General features: G+C 38.1%; 1 protein-coding gene across 2 annotated transcripts; it reads left to right on the forward strand.

The window, feature by feature from the left end:
* Positions 1–1,444: 1,444 nt before the first annotated feature.
* Positions 1,445–19,359, forward strand: rlim (ring finger protein, LIM domain interacting). 2 transcript variants are annotated; one of them, XM_079891813.1, is made up of 4 exons: positions 1,445–1,582; positions 2,341–2,535; positions 16,238–16,342; positions 16,445–19,359. In XM_079891813.1, exons 2-4 carry the CDS (start codon positions 2,367–2,369, stop codon positions 18,568–18,570), a joined length of 2,400 nt encoding a protein of 799 aa, XP_079747939.1. In that variant the 5' UTR covers positions 1,445–1,582; positions 2,341–2,366; the 3' UTR covers positions 18,571–19,359. The 2 variants fall into 2 exon arrangements, with proteins under 2 accessions (XP_079747939.1, XP_079747940.1); XM_079891814.1 differs by having other exon boundaries at positions 16,451–19,359.
* The last annotated feature ends 342 nt before the right edge of the window (positions 19,360–19,701 follow it).

Here is a 19,701-nt window from a genome sequence, read left to right on the forward strand (position 1 = left end):
TGACTATAAAATTCATGAAAAAAAAAACAAAAAAACCTTGTAGGCTACTCCTTGATCACAGTTACTCTGAATTTACCAATACATTGCTCACAAAAATTGTAGCACAAACACTTTTTTATTATCACTTTAAAACTATAGTTGTTTTGTTTTACTGTAGCCTATAGTTTTGTATTATTTAGGTCTACTTCTGAAATGGTGTTAAAGTGCTGCTTATGTTGACTCCTTGCGAATATTAAAGTCAGCATGAAACGTAAGTTGCAACTGTCTTTTCTTCCTTATTGTGACTTATATTTGAGTATAAATTTAGGGCGGGACTTGATTTGGTGTATGGGGAATGTTAGCACTCATAAGGGGGAAAAAGCTGTAACGTTAGCTGTAAAATAGCTAATGAATTATAATAATTTCACTTTACCTCATACTGAACCTAAATAGCAAATCTGCCGAGAATATTTTTCCTGGTTGATGAATATGTTGATGCTTTTGTTTCTTCTGGTATCTCTTTTACAATTTCATAATAAAAGTTAAGCTCTTGATGTTTAGAAACAAAATGTTAAAGACAATTAATCAGCATGTGAACTTAAAAAAACTGCATTTGTATTGTCATTTTGGACAGACATTGACAAACTAATTTCAGTGTTATTTTGTGTAATAATGACTATATTGAAATAGTCCATAATGTTTTAGCAGTATAACTATGGGTAGGATTTACAACTCTGGAAAAAAATTAAGAGACCACTGCAAAATTAGCAGTTTCTCTGGATTTGTCATCTGTTTGAGTAAAATTAACATTTTTAATTTATTCTACAAACTACTGATAACATTTCTTCCAAATTTCAATTAAAAATATTGTAATTTAGAGTATTTATTTGCAGAAAGAAACGGGTCAAAATAACAAAAAAAAAAACAAAAACAAAAAAACAAAAGATGGCATGTTTTCAGACCTCTAATAATGCAAAGAGAACAAGTTTATATTCATTTTTAAACAACACATTTCTAATGTTTTAACTTAGGAAGAGTAACCCTCATTCTTCAGTAAGGCTAGTATCTGGCAGATATGTATTTGTGAAGGATGCATAACTCAAGTAGTTGTCAATAGTTTGTAGACTAAATCAAAAATGTTCATTTTACTCAAACAGATAGGCCTACATATAAATAATAATTCCAGAGAAACTGCTAATTTTGCAGTGGTCTCTTAATTTTTTCCCAGAGCTGTAATTTGATATTATCTCTGAGACACATTCACTACTAAAAGAGAGTGGGATGGAGGTACATATTTAGCCAAAATAAGAAATAAGCGACATGAGGTGATTGTACAGTGATTTATTGTTGCTCTTAGGCATGGCACAAACGCTACTTCCAACAACATAGTGTTGACATAACGTGAGTTTCTATTTCAGCGTTAAATAAGGACTTTTAAGTTGTATTACGTTTTCGCACAATTCCGCACACCGGAAGTAGATTCATGCCGAAGAGACGCTTGAGAAAATGTACTCCTGAATAGCTGTCAAGAATAACACGTATAAACATCTACAAGGCAGATAAGGGAACTGTTACTAGATAAGGCTTCGACGAGTTCATTAAGGTATTCTTCTGTGTTTGTGCTTATTTCAACAGTCAGTTATTGTGGTCGTCGAAATGACGGAGAGCTCGCTGGCTGTTTTTATCTCATAGCCGTGCTAACATTAGCTTAGCATGAACTAGAGAGCTGTTTCTCCATAGGCTTCGCAAGCTAACTTGAGCCCAGCTTGAGCTCATGCTACAGCTAACATTAGCCTTCACCCGTTTCCCCAGTTCATGGTTGCGAGAGGTTTGTCGTCACACATTACGAAATATACCGTTGCTGTAATATAAGTGATATTAGTCCTAATAGCACCTTAATGGACTCGCTTCCATTGGTAATGCAGTCACTGTGATAATTGTGTGTACCATCGAGGACACACGCAAGTTAAAGGTTGTTTTCCTTGAGATTCCCGAGCTTTAGCCAGTTTAGCTCGCTGATGCCATTTTGTTTTCAGTCAGCTCTTTATATTTGAACAGAGACACTCGAGAGATCACAGCCTAACTCACAATAACACGTTTTTTTAGAAGATTATTCTAGTCACCGAGCACGGTCACGTTTTAACCATTTTATTAGCTACATGTAACATGAAAAAGACACGCATAGTAACTGTGTGGCCATATGATGGTGATGCTATCATATAGTGATGCCATGGCACTGGATGATTGCTATAATCATTTATTATATAGTCACATACTTCTCATGTTGGGTTGAATTCAATGGTTGTTGGGTCAGTGTGTGTGTGTGTGTGTGTGTTTTGACTGATTGCCACTGTGTTGTAGTTGGATCTGACATCTGGGTCGCAGTGATGGAGGGTCAGGATAATGCAGATCAGGGCAGCAGTGATCAGTCTGAAACACAACGCCGGAGACAGCGGGACCGTCTGGACAGAGAAGAGGCCTTCTACCAGTTTGTCAACAATCTCAGTGAGGAAGACTATAGGCTCATGAGAGACAACAATCTGCTTGGCACACCTGGTAAATCATTTGTTTTTTTTTACTGTGCAAAACAACAACAACTAATGGTTTCATTGAGACATTTTGGTCATGCGTAAGGGCAGGGTCATTCCTTGTCAACTCAACCAGAGGTCCCCGGCTCAAACGTTTAATTTTGTTCATGTTTTTTTTTTACTGAAGACAGATATTAAATGTCATTGCTGAGTAATCCACCATTTTGTAGAGGGGGTCAAAATGGCTATTTTCACCTGTAATTTTAAACCAAATTACAGTGACTTTAGAAAGATGACAGCATCATTTTTTTTGTTCTTACACATAGATGGGTAAGTCTGTTAATTAATTGTTGTCTTTAGCAATGTTGCATTATATACCAATGGTGACAATTAATAAATGTGGAGATGCATGTTTTTTCCAAAGTTGGCATGCCTGTAACTCAAAGTAATAGAAATATCAGTATGGTTTTAGATTCCCACTCTTAAACTTTTCTTTTGTTGTCTTCATTTTTAAGGCTTTATATGGTTCAATCCCAGAGATACTGGGATCTCAATATGGCTCCATGAGTAAACTGTTAAATTGTACACATTTTCAGTGGTCAAAGTCAAGTCAAGTCATCTTCATTTATATAGCGCTTTTAACAATGTAGATTGTTTCAAAGCAGCTTTACAGAGACAAACGTATAATTTGAGGTAACAGAGATTGTTTTGGCTTTATAAAGTTATAAAGTTTATTTAGTTATAAATAAAGTTATTTTCCAGCTAAAGTTAGTTTTGATTGATTCGCTTCTGTCGCAACAATCATTTGTTATTAAATTAGGGGCCGCTAAGACGACACCATTCTCTCTACACAGACTTTAAACACAAACCTGTGAGAAACGCTGATGGCGTTCACATGCGCATTAAGAATTGGTTCTATAGTTATGTGCGTTTGAATATATGTGTGCAAGTTTGGAATTCCCTACAGACCAAGCCTAAACAAAGTACTTGTCTTTCCTTATAATTTTTGATACAGAATTTTATTTTGTCACTTCGGGGTAGGTACGTGAAACGAATTTTCCCGACAACGCTTTATCTGTAGAGTGGTAAAGGGATCCTCCATAGGGAGAGACTAGTTGGCACTTCAGCACTGCGTTGTCATCGGGTCCAGGCGAAGGTCCTTCATCAGATCTGGATCCGGCAGGCTGCGGGAAAACCTCGGGATAAACAAAGACACTAAAATCCGGCTGACCTAAACTTTGCAGCCTAACATTGAATTAGTCTATAATGTGTTATGTGAATGCTAGGTCAAAGAGATGTGTCTTTAGTCTAGCTTTGAACTGACAGAGTGTGTCTGCTTCCCGGACAATGTTAGGAAGACTGTTCCAGAGTTTTGGTGCTAAATAGGAAAAGGATCTACCGCCAGCAGTCGATTTTGATATTCTAGGTATTATCAACTGGCCGGAGTTTTGAGATCGCAATAGACGTGAAGGACTATAATGCGTTAAGAGCTCGCTCAAGTACTGCGGAGCTAAACCATTTAGTGCTTTGTAAGTCATCAGCAATATTTTAAAATTGATGCAATGTTTAATAGGGAGCCAGTGCAGTGTTGACAGAACCGGGCTAATATGGTCATACTTCCTGGTTCTGGTAAGAACTCGAGCTGCTGCGTTTTGGACCAGCTGTAGTTTGTTTATTAAGCGTGCAGGGCAACCACCCAGTAGAGCATTACAATAATCTAGCCTTGAGGTCATGAACGCATGAACTAATTGTTCCACATTTGTCAATGAGGGCATATGACGTAATTTAGATATATTTTTAAGATGGAAAAATGCGGTTTTACAGATACTAGACACGTGACTTTCAAATGAAAGATTGGTATCAAAGAGCACACCCAGGTTCCTAACCGACAATGAAGACTTAGCAGAGCAGCCATCAAGTGTTAGACAGTATTCTAGGTTATTACGTGAGGAAGTTTTTTGTCCAATAATTAGAATCTCTGTTTTTTCAGAATTTAGAAGTAGGAAATTACTAGTCATCCAATTTTTTACATTCAATATTTTATATCAAAAACCAAATGTGGGTGACTTTGTATAAAGCTGATTCTTTTTTCTTTTAAAGAGGAATGTCGCAACAACAAATAATGTTGAAAAAATAATAATATTGGTCAACCACAAATTGAGCACTGAAAATGTGTACAATTTAACAGTTTACTTATGGAGCTACATTGGGATCCCATTATCTCTGCGATCAAACCATATAGAGCCTTAAAAATGAAGACACCGAAAGAAAAGTTCATTTTAAAGGGCTCATTTGCAAAAACGGATAACCTCGTTTTTATTAATTTTCATGAATCATGTTTTTTATTGTAATTTCAAGTAATATCAACCAAACTGCAGTTGGGTTGTTTTGATTAAGTATTAATATCTAAAAAATATATATATACAGCAAACTTACAAAATGAAAGTTAATTGAAAGTTTTATATGCATATAGTCATCAGATTTAACTAATAGGTGAACAATAAAATAATTATATTGCCATTTCATCATCAATAAATATATTTATCCATTGCATTTGATATCTTGGCTTTCATCACTATTTATATGAACAAAATCAAACATTTCAGCCGGGCAAGTGTACTAAATTTGGTTGATTTGACACTGAATGTTTATTATTTATTTCGAAATGATTTATTTAGAATTTTAAATTGAACGGAATTTAAGCTTTCAATATTCTTGATGTGGTCTTAACACCTAAACCACATAAAGGGTCATATTAATTGAGTGCAGCAGAAATGGTAGTTCCTGTTGTCTTTCAGTCAGTGGCTTATAGGAGCAAATATAAGGTAAGCTGGCTTATTAGAGCAAATATAAGGTAAGCTGGCTTATTAGAGCAAATATACAGACTACATGAGATGTTAGAGTAGTTGCCACTGACCTTTATTGGTTCCTTTCCTCTCAATATTTAAGTGTTACTGAAGTATGAATTGCATCCTCTTTGCCTTAGCCACACATTTCATTTTATTGAGTAACGATGTGGTTTCCCTGCATCCAGTTTTATATTTATCTCTCTCACGAGACTTGCAGAATTCAGTTGTAGTTAGTATACGGTAGAACTTCATAGATTAATTATAGAGCCTCTGAGGTCATTTACACTTCTTTTACTAACATTCAACATGGTCGGACAAAACAATTAATTCTCAAATCAAGGTTTGATCAATAAAAATGATAATTATTTCACTAATGTTTTTTTTTTTTTTTTGGTGTTGTGAAAGATCAAAGGAGACATTTTACATAATTTCAGTGCTGGTCTTTACCCTGCTATATACGAGACTGGTGACCCCTTCAAAATGACAAAAAAAGAAACAAAGTAGCCCATACTAGGGCTGGGTGATGCAGCTATTGTAATTTCTATCTATTTCATATTTGGTTGCACTTTATTTTACAGTACATGTACAGTGTACTTACCTGAGAAAGTACTGGTAATAGAAGGTAACTACATGGGTTAAGGTTAGGTTCAGGGTTAGTACCTAGTAATTACCCAGTTATTGAAATTACTACAATAAGTACATAGTATGCACTAGGACTACACGATTAATCGCAATTTACATGTAATCGCACTTAAATCGAGTTGGCTCATCGCGATTATGCGCAGCTTGTCATTGATGTACGGCTCTGTAAACGCTGCTCCGTCTTAAAGCGCTGTGAGTCACTTATAACGTGCATTTGAAAAAGCAACATGCATCAAACATCTTTGAGAAGCATTTAATAACCTCCAACAAGAGACAACATTTAATAACATGCATAACTCACTTCATAACGAGAGCTGAGCTCATTCTTCTGTGAGATGATGTGCTTCTTACACAGAATAAGGCAGTCGTGTGTTTATAAGTCATGTTTAATCAAAGCGTTTCAATCTTCTGTTTATTCAGCTCTAGCGATAGGGATTTCCTGGAATGACGTAGTTCAGCCGTACTTCACCGACAAGCTGAGCATAAAATAACCGAGCCTTTGCCAAATCGCGTGTGGTTTCAGTGCGATTAATTGTGCAGCCCTAATATGCACATGGGCAACACTGAACAGGAGTGTAAAATAAAGTGCTACCCAATATTTTTGAAGATGAAATTTGATGTATATATCAATGTTTTTGCATTTGCTCTCGAAAAAAATAGAAATCTGAATAGAACAGCTGTTGTTACAAAGGACATACAAAATGTTTACTGCATAATCAGCACTATTTAAAAAAAAGTTAGCAATAAGCGTAATCTTCCTACAAAAAGTTTTTTTTTTTTTTTGACGAACAAAGAAACACATTAAATAGAACAAGTGGCAGGTCTATTAATTTACACACCAAGACTTAATGCACATGCATCTGTCGTGACATACGTTATCAGTGTTATATCACTGTCAATTATTGCATTTTCAGATTCAATCTCACATTTAAATATGGTTGTCAATCCAGAAACTTTGCAGTTTGTCGCTAGTAGCATAAGAATTAACTTCTTTTAATTGAAATTTTTAATTGGTTATTAACAAAAAGCGAGTTTTCCCTTTATAATCACTGAAGCCCTCAAACACTTTAGCAGCTCTGCACTCTTGAGTAAAACCTTGTTATAATCAAAGTTGTCTATACTGCACATTGAATCTCTTATTTACATTGTGTTTACACTTTGTTGGTTATAATGAAAGGATTTGTGAATGTGTAGAACAGTCAGCGAGGCATGCTGAACGATCTCCAACGTTTTGAGCGGCAATACATTTGAGTGTATTTTGTCTAACTTAAACACCTCTGATTGACCATTTTGTGGTGCTTAACAGACATATTTGTGATTGGCTTTAATGCAAAACGCATTGTAAATATAAACCTTTGATGCTCTTCACAAAACACTTTACACAAATATGCAAGGGAGCGTCTCTAAGCAGCGCCTATCAGCCGACACGCATGAGAAGAACAAGGGAAGTGAAATTGTCTTGCTGACTTTATAAGCAAATATACATGATATTCCATAATTTTATATCATCAGCAAACAAAATTTGATATCGTTCAACGAATTGCCCAGCCCTAGTCCGTACTGTGTGCTGTTAGAAGTCGATTGCTAGCTGAGGAACAGACCAAAGTACCTTATATTATAGTCATTATACACAGAAAATCTCCCATTACTTTGTCACTCTCATCTTACTCACATGTAAACATATTCAAACCTGGTGTCTCAAAATGCATCACACCACGTTTGATGCCAGTGATGAGAACCAATGATATTTGACATGTGATTCATGACCATTCACATTTACATGAGATATGAGACATTCCAGTAAATTGTGCTGTTTGTTTCAGCATATCTGCAGATGTTTAATGTATATTTCTTGCTATACTGTAACTTAGGGCTGCATGATTTAGTAAAATCTTAATTGCGCTTTATTTATTTATTTATTCTGGTCAAGATTGCAATTTAAAATGCAATTTAAAAATAATGATGAACATTGTTTGTTGTGCTTGTTTTTAGGGCTGCACAATTTACCCCAAAAGTTGTTTTTATATGACTAATAATAATTATGATCATTATTATTATTTAAAAAATATTATATTATGTTAAACAAAATAAGAAATATTACTATTGTAATAATTTCACTATATAATACTAAGAGTATTTAAGAATGAATACAATATTATTATTATTATTATTATTATCATTTATATTTTACAAAAAAGATAAAAATATTAAATAATTATAAAGGTTTGCATTTTTATTATAAAATATTAAATTGATAAAACAAATCTGACAATTGCCTAATTTTTTGCCTAAAAAATCTTATGCATCTAAAAAAAACAAAAACAAATTCCTGTACATTTCTATACACTGTATGAAAACATGGAAAAACATACCTAAATTTCCTTAGAGAGAAGTATTATTTTTCCTATTTTTACCCAAAAATAGGTTGTTATTAACAAACTACAAGATAATCTGGCTGGTTTTGGGCCCAGTTCTGCCCTTCCAACAATCCTAAATCAAATCCTTAATTATTTTAATGGTTCTACAGATTATTTTATCAGATTTTCCTGTAGTGTGATGTGTGTTAAAGGGATAGTTCACCCAAAAAATTCACCCTCAAGTTGTTCTAAACCTGTACCTGTAAACCTGTATTTCTTTCTTCTGCCGAACACAAAAGAAGGTATTTTTAAGAATATGGGCAACCAAACAGTTGATGTGCCCTATTGACTTTCATAGTATGCAGAAAAAAAACAAACAATGGAAGTTAATGGGGCCTGTTTGGGCAAGAAGAAATGGTGACTACCGACATTCTTCAAAATATCATCTTTTAAGTTCAGCAGGTGAAAAAACCCTCATATAGGTTTGGAACAACTTGAGTATGAGTAAATAATGACAGAATTTTAATTTATGGGTGAACTATCCCTGTAGTTATTTCAAATGCTCGACTGAAGTTTATAAAGTGAGTGGAGTAAAAACGTGCCATTTAAATGTTCTCTTTTGTTGGACAACAGGCTTGTAAATTGTCATTTCAAGTTTGTACCAATGTTTGGCTTTTTTTTCTCCCAATTAAATGCATGTCAATCTCTCAGCTTTTGCAGAGATGGATCAGGATTTTTCTGCGATCGAGCCACTCCAATGCTTTAACATAAAACATGCTGTGCATATATTTAATTAAAAACCACAGGATTCTTATCTATGTGATGATCTGAATTTAATCTAATTTGCGATTTCTATTTTATTTCGGTTAATCGTGCAGCCCTACTAGAACTAGTAGATTGGTTTATGTTCGCTCCACGCTCCAAATTTAATCTGTCACCACATTAAAGAGCGTCAAAACAACATTTATTGTTTGTTTGCTGAAATTTCAATGCATCACTGAACGCAGCATAACACATTTGAACATGGCCGCGGGAACGAGGAGTGCTGAGGGTGATGCACCCCCTGATGACAGCTATTAGAATCTACTGTCACTACATTTGAATTTAAGATGACACGACTTTAAATAACGTTTTGTTTTTCAACATGTTTTAAATTTTTAGGACCACCTTTTATAAAATTACTCTTAAGATTATTTGGTTTTTATATTGTTGAATATAGGGGTGTAACGATACCCTCATGTCACGATTCGATACATATCACGAAACTGAATTCACGATACCATATTATTGTGATACTCCAAGACATATGATAAAAGTTTTAACTGTTTATTAAAATGTTAAATTTGGTATTACGTTATGTGTGTATATGAACAGGCTTGGACTTGGTTCTGGAAACCCAATGCACAGGACAATAGAGACACCAGAATAACAATATTCATTATATTCAACATTATATATAGTAGTTTAATGTAGTACTGACACTAAAATCTGAAAACTCCTCAGTTCTCACACAGTATATTTTTTTTGGGTGAACTATACACAATACATTACTATACACAATACATTTTGTCACTATTCCACGATACATATTGTTGCATTTTTGTATTGCTATATATTGTGACACGATATATTGTTACACCCCTAGTCGAATATGTACTTTAAGGAATTAATATAGGCTATTTCAAAAGCCGATCTCACATGAAGTGAGTGATGGGACTACGCTGGTTGCCAGCATCTCATAACTCATTTGACACTCATTTGATGCATGTTCTCTCAGACATCGATGGTGAACTAAATAAAGATGTCTTGATTAAAGGCATTCATCGGCATTAGGGGTGTTCACACATAACGTGTTTTTCTCTCTGGTACTTGTCCATTGTTTTTCTGTAAGCGCACTAGCCGTGTTAACTGTTGTGCTCGCGTCTCGCGCATGACACGGCGTTCTAAAAACGCAGCGCTCAAGTTGAAATAAGTTAAACTAAAACGCACATCGAGACCTTGCGTTGTTTCCGTTCCACTGCCCGCGTCTTGCGTTTTTGCTTTGAACGATTTTTCTTTCTGTGTGAATTGGCACTAACTCCTGAGCGAGTCTAATAAGGCAAGATCGTAAGATGCAGATTTTTGTGCTGTTTTTAAAATGTATCATGAGTTCTGAGCGTTCTCACATAACTCTGTCCTCATTTGGGCTGTTTAATATTAGGATTTTCTTTAAAACACTCTACCACAGCACCGCCCCGCCATATCAAGCCCCGCCCCCAGCACCCCCCTGATAAAATATGTTCCCGCGGCTGTGCATTTGAATGTTTGGAACTGAACTCAAGCCCCAATAAATTTGAGAGCTACACTATATGGGCAAACGTGAGGCTTGCATGGTGCTGCTCAGTCATGGAAACCCAATCCATGAAGCTCCCGGCGCACAGATTTTGTGCTGATATTAATGCCAGTGGAAGTTTGAAAGTCTTCAGCTGTGGCATCAGCAGAGTGTTGGCGACCTATGAACTTTTACGAACCATGCTCCTCAGCAATCGGTGACCCCGCTCTGTGACTTTACATGGTTGCTGCTGTTCCTAAACGCTTCCACTTTACAATGATACCTCTTACAGTTGACCGTCTAGTATCAAGCCGGGATGGAATGTGACACATAGACTTATTGCAAAGGAGGCATCCTTGACTTCACTGAGCTCCTCAGAACGAACCATTTTTTCACAAATGTTTGTAAATGCAGACTACATTTTGCAATGGGTCTGATTGAAACACCTGAATTCAGTTATTAAGAGATGTGTCCTAATACTTTTGTCCATATAGTGTACATCTATGCACTTTTTAAGTACCAGAACACACTCAGCTGTCTCGCTGTTTTGATCCTGAAATTGTCGATATAACGGTCTTTCACAGATCTTTCGATTCCCTTCTTAGGTCTTTTGGTTAGAAGACATATTCCCATTTAGCTTTGCGTTTTACTTTAATGGTTTGCCTGTTGTTTATGTGCTCATAAACAAGTAAACAAACTTATGAATCCACCCAATCCTTTTATGTCCCAGAACAGTTGAAAGGAATGTTATTTTGGAGCATCCTTTAGCCGTGCGCCCTGCCAGAAGATGACATTGAATGGACATTTCTTGTCCTGGTAAGTCTGGTGGTTTTTAGAGTCTTTCTGGACAGCTACTGCATAAAGACTAGATTAATTTAGTTTATAAACTCACGTTTGATGCAAAATTCTGCATATCCAACTTCCTTAGAAGACATTATACTATTGAAAAGTATCTTAGAGGTAGTGGATCACAAAAATACATGTACCATGCCATTTGAAACGATTTTCTTATAAACTGTTACGCATTTTCCTCCCTTTTCACCTGGCATTAATGTGCATTCTGTGATTGGATCACGATCAGATCTTACTTGATCAGATCTTACTTGATCACATTAAATGCCAGGGGTAAATGCACCCAAAAGGCATCGTGAACGGATTGTGATTGGATCTCTGAAACCACATTTGGATGTGGCCTGGGTCTGACTGCATTTAAATAAAATGTAAATGCGATGTCTCCATTATCCGGATTCAGTTATGAAAGTCATATGTAATGTGGTTACGCTGCATATAATCATTAATGTCACTAACGGTTGGCGATATGACGGTATGATCTTATTTCACAATATGAGAATTTTTATTTCATATTAATGATAATACATCACAAAATAGTTTTGTTCATTTATTTTTGTTATTAAAAAGAACAAAGATGGGGGCTTCCGATGGTAAGTCGAAGTATATGGCCGCATAATCCCGCACTCCCGTTCGGTCGGAGTTTATTCCCCAATTTGAATATAATTAAGTTTTAATTTTTGAATGATCAATGATGGAAGGGGAAAAATACAGGAAAGGCAAGGGAAAGCGGAGAAGAGAAAGTCTGGGAAAGTGGAGAAGAGTGAGAAAATAACGACTGAGGGCGTCATGGCCGATGAACAAGGAGAGAGTAATGGCGCGCATGGACAAAATGCTAAATTAACATTGTTGGATATGGAAGTTAACATCGCCCCCATCCGCACAGATATAAAGATGATGTCCACGGAGATGAAGACTGAACTGAGTAACTTTCGAGACAGAATCAGAGACGCTTTGAAAAAGGAGCTAGCAGACATTCGAGAGGAAATTTACCAGAATTTTAACGAGGTCGCAACCAATCTAAAAACTACTACTGACAGAGTGAGTGAGGCTGAGGCTCAGATAGCCGATGCTGAAGAGTGGTCCGTGGACTTTAGAGAGGCACTGAGCCAGTCACTACAAGCTCAGGAAAGTTTGCAGTTAAAGCTAACGGACTTGGAAGCACACTCAAGGCGTAACAACGTTCACATTTACAGGATCCCGGAGGGAACTGAGGGAAACAATATCTTCCAATTCACTGAGAACTTTATTAGAAAAGAGCTGGAACCCCTTGCTGATGTTGACCTTGGAATACAACGATGCCACAGAGCGTAAACCGCCCAGAGAGGCGCTAGCCAGATCGGTGATTGTGTACTTCCAGCAGTTTAAAATTAAAGAGATGGTTCTGCATTCTGCATGGAAGAAAAAGGAGATCTACCACAGCGACACGAGGATCTACTTCGATCATGACTTTCCTGCAGAAACGCTAGCAAAAAGGAAAGTGTAAACGCAGATCAGGAGGGTTCTCTGAGAAAAAGCAATATGGTTTCAAACACTGCCGCCAGCGAAACTGCGAGTCTTTTTTGACAGTGGGCCGATTACTTATGGAAACGCAGCGGAAGCAGCAGAGGACCTGAAGAAGAGGGGATTCCCAATTGAGTGGGAGAAAACTGCTGAGGTTGCGGAAAAAGCACGGAAGGCCGTCTGGCTACGGAGTTTTCAACGGCCAAGATAGATCTAGAGGTAATGGAATCGGGAGACAAAAGACCATTAAGTGACTTTGCATTATAAGAGTAAAAAATATCGAACAAACGAGGCAGATGTCTGGTTATGGACATTAATGCTTTAATGACATTTGCACCAAGGGACAATGTTTAATGTCCTCAATGTGTGGCGAGTAAAGACTAGGTTAAGTTACCTGTGGTCTTTTAAGTTGATCTTAACATCCCCACAAGTCTGTTATTCTTTATTCATTATTTTTTCCCTATTGAATGTATCTAATGCTGATTCTTCACTTCTGGTGGAGTTTAAATACCCATCTTAACTGAATAGAATCACTCTTAGCCTTATATTCTGTAGCCTATCTTGCCGACAACACTGCCGACGTTGTCTTTGCTGCTATATATTTATGTTTAACATGAAGTATAGGCCTTCCACAACTCTCTCCCCATATGTCGAATATATCACCAATGAGGCCTATCATATGTCACCTAGCAGCAGCAACGCCGCGTCAGACACGTTTCTGGTGTGCAAAGACAGAAAACGCCACGCTCAAGCCACGCAGCTGACGCACATCAGAAACGCCACGCTCACGCCACGCAGCCAGTGTGTTAAAGAATGCAAATCACTGTTACTTGAAAGACGGTCTAGACTATTAAGATGGGTTGCTTTCGACTCCGACTTTAAACCAGCAAGGGCTGATGGGAGGTTTCAGCTCTGGTATAGGCTTGGCATCACCTCTTGTAGTTCAATTTCATCAAAGGGAGAATGAGATAGCTTTCAGGAGATTTCTGATAAATATGGTCTGGGAAAACTTGATTTTTTTTAGGTACTTAAAAACTAGGACTTATTTTAATAAAGAGATATGATACAAAGAATTATTAGATACTTTGTTACCCCCAAGTTAAAATCTATTCAGACTTGTGAGAAGGGAAATGGTCTATGTTGGAGGAAATGTGGGGAACAGCTGGCAGACCATTTTCATGTATTCTGGAGCTGCCCAGCCATTCAGTCATATTGGCAGGAGGTAATACAAGTAATAGATTTTATTTTTGGTGATGGAATTGACTGCTCATTTTCTACAATTTACCTGGGAAACTTAGCTGCTCATTTGATGATGAAAGACAATTACCTTTTAAAGATATTATTAGCAGCCAGCAAGAAAGCTGTAACACAAAAGTGGCTACAATTTGAACCCCCAACAAAGGCTGAATGGCTTGACATTATGACCAGTGTCCAAAATATGGAGGGGATGACTTTTGCTTTAAACCTACAGATGGATAAGTATTTGGAAAAATGGATTGTGTTTACGACTTCATGACATGTTTATTGACCAATGTATCATCTGACATATACTTTCAGCAATGTGACCAAACGATTGTTCTGTCTTGTTTAGATGTGATTGTATGTTGTTGTTGCTGTTTTTTTTTATTTTTTTTTTTTTAAAAGGATAAAGAAAAATAAAGTTTAAAAAAAAAGTAAATTACAAACAGTAGGACAAATGTAATCGATAAAAGACAAAAACATTTTAATAAACGTCTTCACTGTATGAATTAAACTGATTCTTATTAAAGATACAAAATATATTGTCAAGAAGAGCAGTGAGTGATTTTTCTTTTTGCCTTTTGCAGTTTAATAGCATTCACACAGCAGCAGGTTTATGAGGTTGCTGTCACTTTAAGACCAAATGCAGAGGTCTGATATACTGACAACACATCTGGTGTTTACTGGTTTCATTTTGAGAATTGTGTGCATTTGACCATTCAAGTGCAAAAAGCCACAAAAGAACACTGAATTTGGCATTGCATGCTGTCTGAGAGAGGCATCTCTTCAGGTGTGTTGGTCATTGCCAGCACCGCATCTTTTTAACATCATGCACGTCCCGCTCTTTATTTTTTCAGTCATGAATATTTCTTTATCATTCTAAATTGTTAATAATCACGCTCAACAGATATGTCTGTGATTGGCTACAAAGCTCAATGCTGCAAAAACATGTAAATAGAAACGTTTGATGCTTTTCACAGAGCGCTTACACAAACTCTCACGGAAGCGTTTTAAAACAGCTGGCTATCAGCGTAGTGGGTGCTGGTACTGCAGAATGTCAGGATAAAGAATTTTGGTGGTCACCAAAGTATTTTCAATGCAGGAAAACCCATTGATGGTTTAGCTGTATGGTATGTAACGTAATACTCCTTCCTCAGTACTTTTGCATTCTCTCCATTGATGCTCTTTTCATGACTTTATGATTTTGTTCAAGCTTAATTACATCACCTAAACTTGATATTTACATACTATAGTAAACATTTTATCATGTTGTTTTATTTATCGGTTATTTCCAACCTGGTTCATTGTGTGTTAACATAGACATTCATAGTCTTAACAACTAACAGCATCTAAGTTGGATATGCAGTGTTTTGCTACATTTCTTTTATGTATAAGAATACTGTGTATTTTTAAGTGTATCCCAATTGTTTTGTGCAAGCCATGTATTTAATAATAAAATAATTTGAGTGTTGATTCTTTAAAACATACTGTTCATTCACATTTAACCCCATTAACCACCATTGGTGACGAGCTTAGTACACTTTTCTATTTCCCATTGAAACAGAAGTTTGGTTGGGACTTTGTTATAGACTTCAAGTCACACCAGTGAACTATGATTTGCCACATGCTGTTACTAGTCAGAGGCAGGTGTTAGAGGGAGGAGATTTCTAGAGAGCCTTTTATTGAATGACCATTTGGAATTTCCTCTCAGTGCAAGAAGGGTTGTCAGTGTTTTTAACCTTTTTCTCCAAAGAACAAGACTGTTTTAAATGTTCATAGCCTCTGAAAGTTGTTTGTCTTTAAGAGGTCTTAATGGAAAAACATTGAAAATTTGCATGTATGAAATTGTATGGAATGGAGTGGACAACAGTAATCAATACCTTTCATTGGTCTGATTGACTTTTCCTAGGTTACACATCCCTGCAAAATACCCACTTTTTCTCTGGTGTCATAATTCTAACTAATATGTTTCTTGGTTAGGTGAAATTACAGCAGATGAACTGTTGAGCCGCCTTCGGCAGGTCAAGGATGGCCCTGAGTCGCCCAGCAATGGCACCACTGAGGAAAGAAGGGAGGGGCCTGGTGGTAAGTCAACTAAATTGACCTGTTAGTATATAAAATCCATATCCATCCAGGTGAGTTTACTTGTGTTTCTGCCCTGTTTTAATAATTTCTTGTTATTCTCAGCAACAGAGGTGGAGGGCACTGAAGAAAACCCCAGCGGTGAGACCCTTCTTGACTGGCTCAACACAGTACGACAGACAGGGAATACAACAAGGAGCGGTTACCGGGGTAACCAGTCATGGCGGGCTGTGAGCCAAACCAATCCCAACAGTGGTGATTTCCGTTTCAGCTTGGAGATCAATGTCAACCGCAACATAGCTGAACAGCAAACGCAGACAGAAAGGCTGGAAGGGGGCCAGGAAAGAGCAGATGGCCCTGTGTCTGAGCCGGAGAGTCTTATGGAGACTGCAGAGGTGGTTGAGGAACCAGTGGTAGACGAGCTGGCTGTTATAGTAGAGCCAGAGCTGGCAGTTCCTAGTACCCTGTCTCTAAACGGGGAAGTTAATGCACCAGATCCACCAACCGTAGCTCCCCCAACCTTAGCTCCCCCAACCATAGTTCCTCCAACCATAGTTCCCCCAACCATAGTTCCCCCAACCATAGTTCCCCCATCCATAGTTCCCCCATCCATAGTTCCCCCAACTATAGTTCCCCCAACCATAGTTCCTCCAACCATAGTTCCTCCAACCATAGTTCCCCCAACCATAGTTCCCCCAACCATAGTTCCCCCTACCTTAGCTCCCCCAACCTTGCCTCCTCCAACCATGGCTCCCCCAACCTTGGCTCCTCCAACTTTAGTTCTCCCAACCTTGGCTCCCCCAACTTTAGCTCCCCCAACCTTGGCTCCCCCAACTTTAGCTCCCCCAACCTTGGCTCCCCCAACTTTAGCTCCCCCAACCTTGGCTCCCCCAACTTTAGCTCCCCCAACCTTAGCTCCCCCAACCGTGGCTCTTCCAACCTTGGCTCTTCCAACTTTGGCTCCTCCAACTTTGGCTCCTCCAACCTTGGCTCCCCCAACCTTGGCTCCCCCAACCTTGCCTACAGTGGAGCAACCACGTAGGGGTCAAATAAGGGCTCGCAGTAGAAGCCCAGAGCAGCGACGGACAAGGGCTCGTACTGCAAGAGGACGTTCACCGCTCAACCTTGAAAGATTGGATGGGCTTCCGCCTACTCAGCATGGCATACCTTCTCGCCATCCTGAGATCCTGCCTGAGCCCCAGGTAGAGGGAAGCTCAAGGACTCGGCAATTGTTTTTGTCTAGGCAGAGCACCGTGGATATGGAAACTCAAGAATTGGGAGCAGCACCTGAGTTGCCTGGAACACCACAGGAAAGAGAGACAAATGCTGGGGAAGCAGGAGCCTCAGGTCGTCGTCCTCCAACCATAATGCTGGATTTGCAGGTACGTAGGGTGCGTCCCGGAGAGTACCGCCAGAGAGACAGCATTGCTAACCGTACAAGGTCTCGTTCTCAGACCTCCAATAACACTTTATTATATGAGACCGAGCGTGGGGGTTTCCGTCGGACTTTCTCCCGTTCTGAGCGGGCTGGAGTGAGAACATACGTCAGCACTATCCGCATTCCCATTCGGAGGATCTCAGATGCTGGACTTGGTGAAGCCACTTCTTTGGCTCTGCAGTCTATGATTCGTCAAATCATGACTGGCTTCGGTGAACTTAGCTACTTTATGGACTCGGACTATCCAGACTCGAACCGTGAAGACAGCCCACCAGCAGACCTTACTGATGCACTGGGTAACCCTGATGCTTCTACTGAAACTGCTGCAAGTGAAGCGGATTCCCATCTCCCTGGGCATGGAGTCTCGAACCAGGGTGGTTTAGAGGCACGGACAGAGGAAAGGGAAGTGGAAGGTGGACTTCCCGGTGCTGCTGGTCCTCGGGAGAACCGAGGCAGACAACGGGCTCCCATCAGCCTGGATGAAACTGGATCTCTGCCCTTTCTGCGACTTGCGCACTTCTTCTTGCTCAACGAGGAAGATGATGACCAGCCCAGAGGTCTCACCAAAGAGCAGATTGACAACCTATCAATGCGAAACTTTGGTGAAAGCGATGCACTTAAAACCTGCAGTGTCTGCATTACAGAGTATGCTGAAGGCAACAAATTGCGAAAGCTGCCCTGCTCTCACGAGTACCATGTGCACTGTATCGACCGCTGGCTTTCAGAGAACTCAACCTGCCCTATTTGCCGCAGAGCGGTTCTTGTTTCCACCAACCGCGAGAGTGTTGTTTAGCCAGAACTGGTTTTGTGGCACTCTCGGCAGGTTTCATGTCTCTTTTCCTCTCTTCCTTTTACATTTATTACTTAGTCATATGAGGACTCTTACTGAGATTTTTCCATACATCCTATATGAAGTCATTAAGTTTTATCAGATTTGCTGGTGCCAAGATCTTCCCCCACAAACTATACGTCAGTGTATTTTGACCCATCTAACAATAAATATTGGTGCAAGACACAACCGATCAAGACCGTGCTGCAATCCCTTATCTTTTACATAAATTGAAGAGCAACATTTGACAAAATCATAGGATGAGGGGCAATGTAGAAATACCTTTGAGCGGTACATATACTTTTGTACTAAAAAGAGAGATTTGAGTTGTATTTTAAGCAAGTATTATCAGATCATTACAAAGATTGTGTTTTAATAAAAGTTAATGATTTGATAATATTGTAGAGCATCGGGAATTGCATTAAGGATCAGAATGGTGCATTCTGCTCATCATCCTCAAATACATTTCAATTGAAAAAATGCATTGAACTGTCACACTGTGCTGCATCTGAACTTATTTTGGTTTCATACAGAGTTGGTTGCGTGTTGGTATGAAAGCATAGTATGTGTTGTACCAATTGCACCATTATCATAAATGATTAAATGCAGATAAATAGTAGGAAATTCATGGAGTAGTTCTTAATGAATTTGTCATCCTGTATAGAATAGATTTTGATTTGGCATTTGAAAGTGTTCTGCAATACTGGTTTTGAAAACTATATGCTCAGACACTTTTTTTTTTTTTTTTTTTTTTTTTTTAACAAACAAAAAAGGCTGTAAATATGCTATGTTGTTTCAGGTTGTATTTCCGCCTGTCTTCCCAAATGACAATAATGCATCAGTTAGCTGACTCAAACATGTTTCATATATCTTAAGAAATAAACTTGGCTGCATATAGGCAATGTTGTGCAATGCTAATAAGGAAAATGTAAAGGAAGTTTTGACAAATTGACTTGTATGTTGTAGTCTGTAAATATTAACATTTAAAATGAAGACTTAAATGGAAGTTTTTCTAACAGTTCTGTACATTGAGAATAGCACCATTTATCTTACTCTGAGGAGGAAATTATTTTTCTCATTATGTAATGGTTGGTT

The sequence above is a fragment of the Squalius cephalus genome (assembly GCF_949319135.1).
Source record: "Squalius cephalus genome assembly, chromosome: 14".
Classification (NCBI taxonomy): domain Eukaryota; kingdom Metazoa; phylum Chordata; class Actinopteri; order Cypriniformes; family Leuciscidae; genus Squalius; species Squalius cephalus.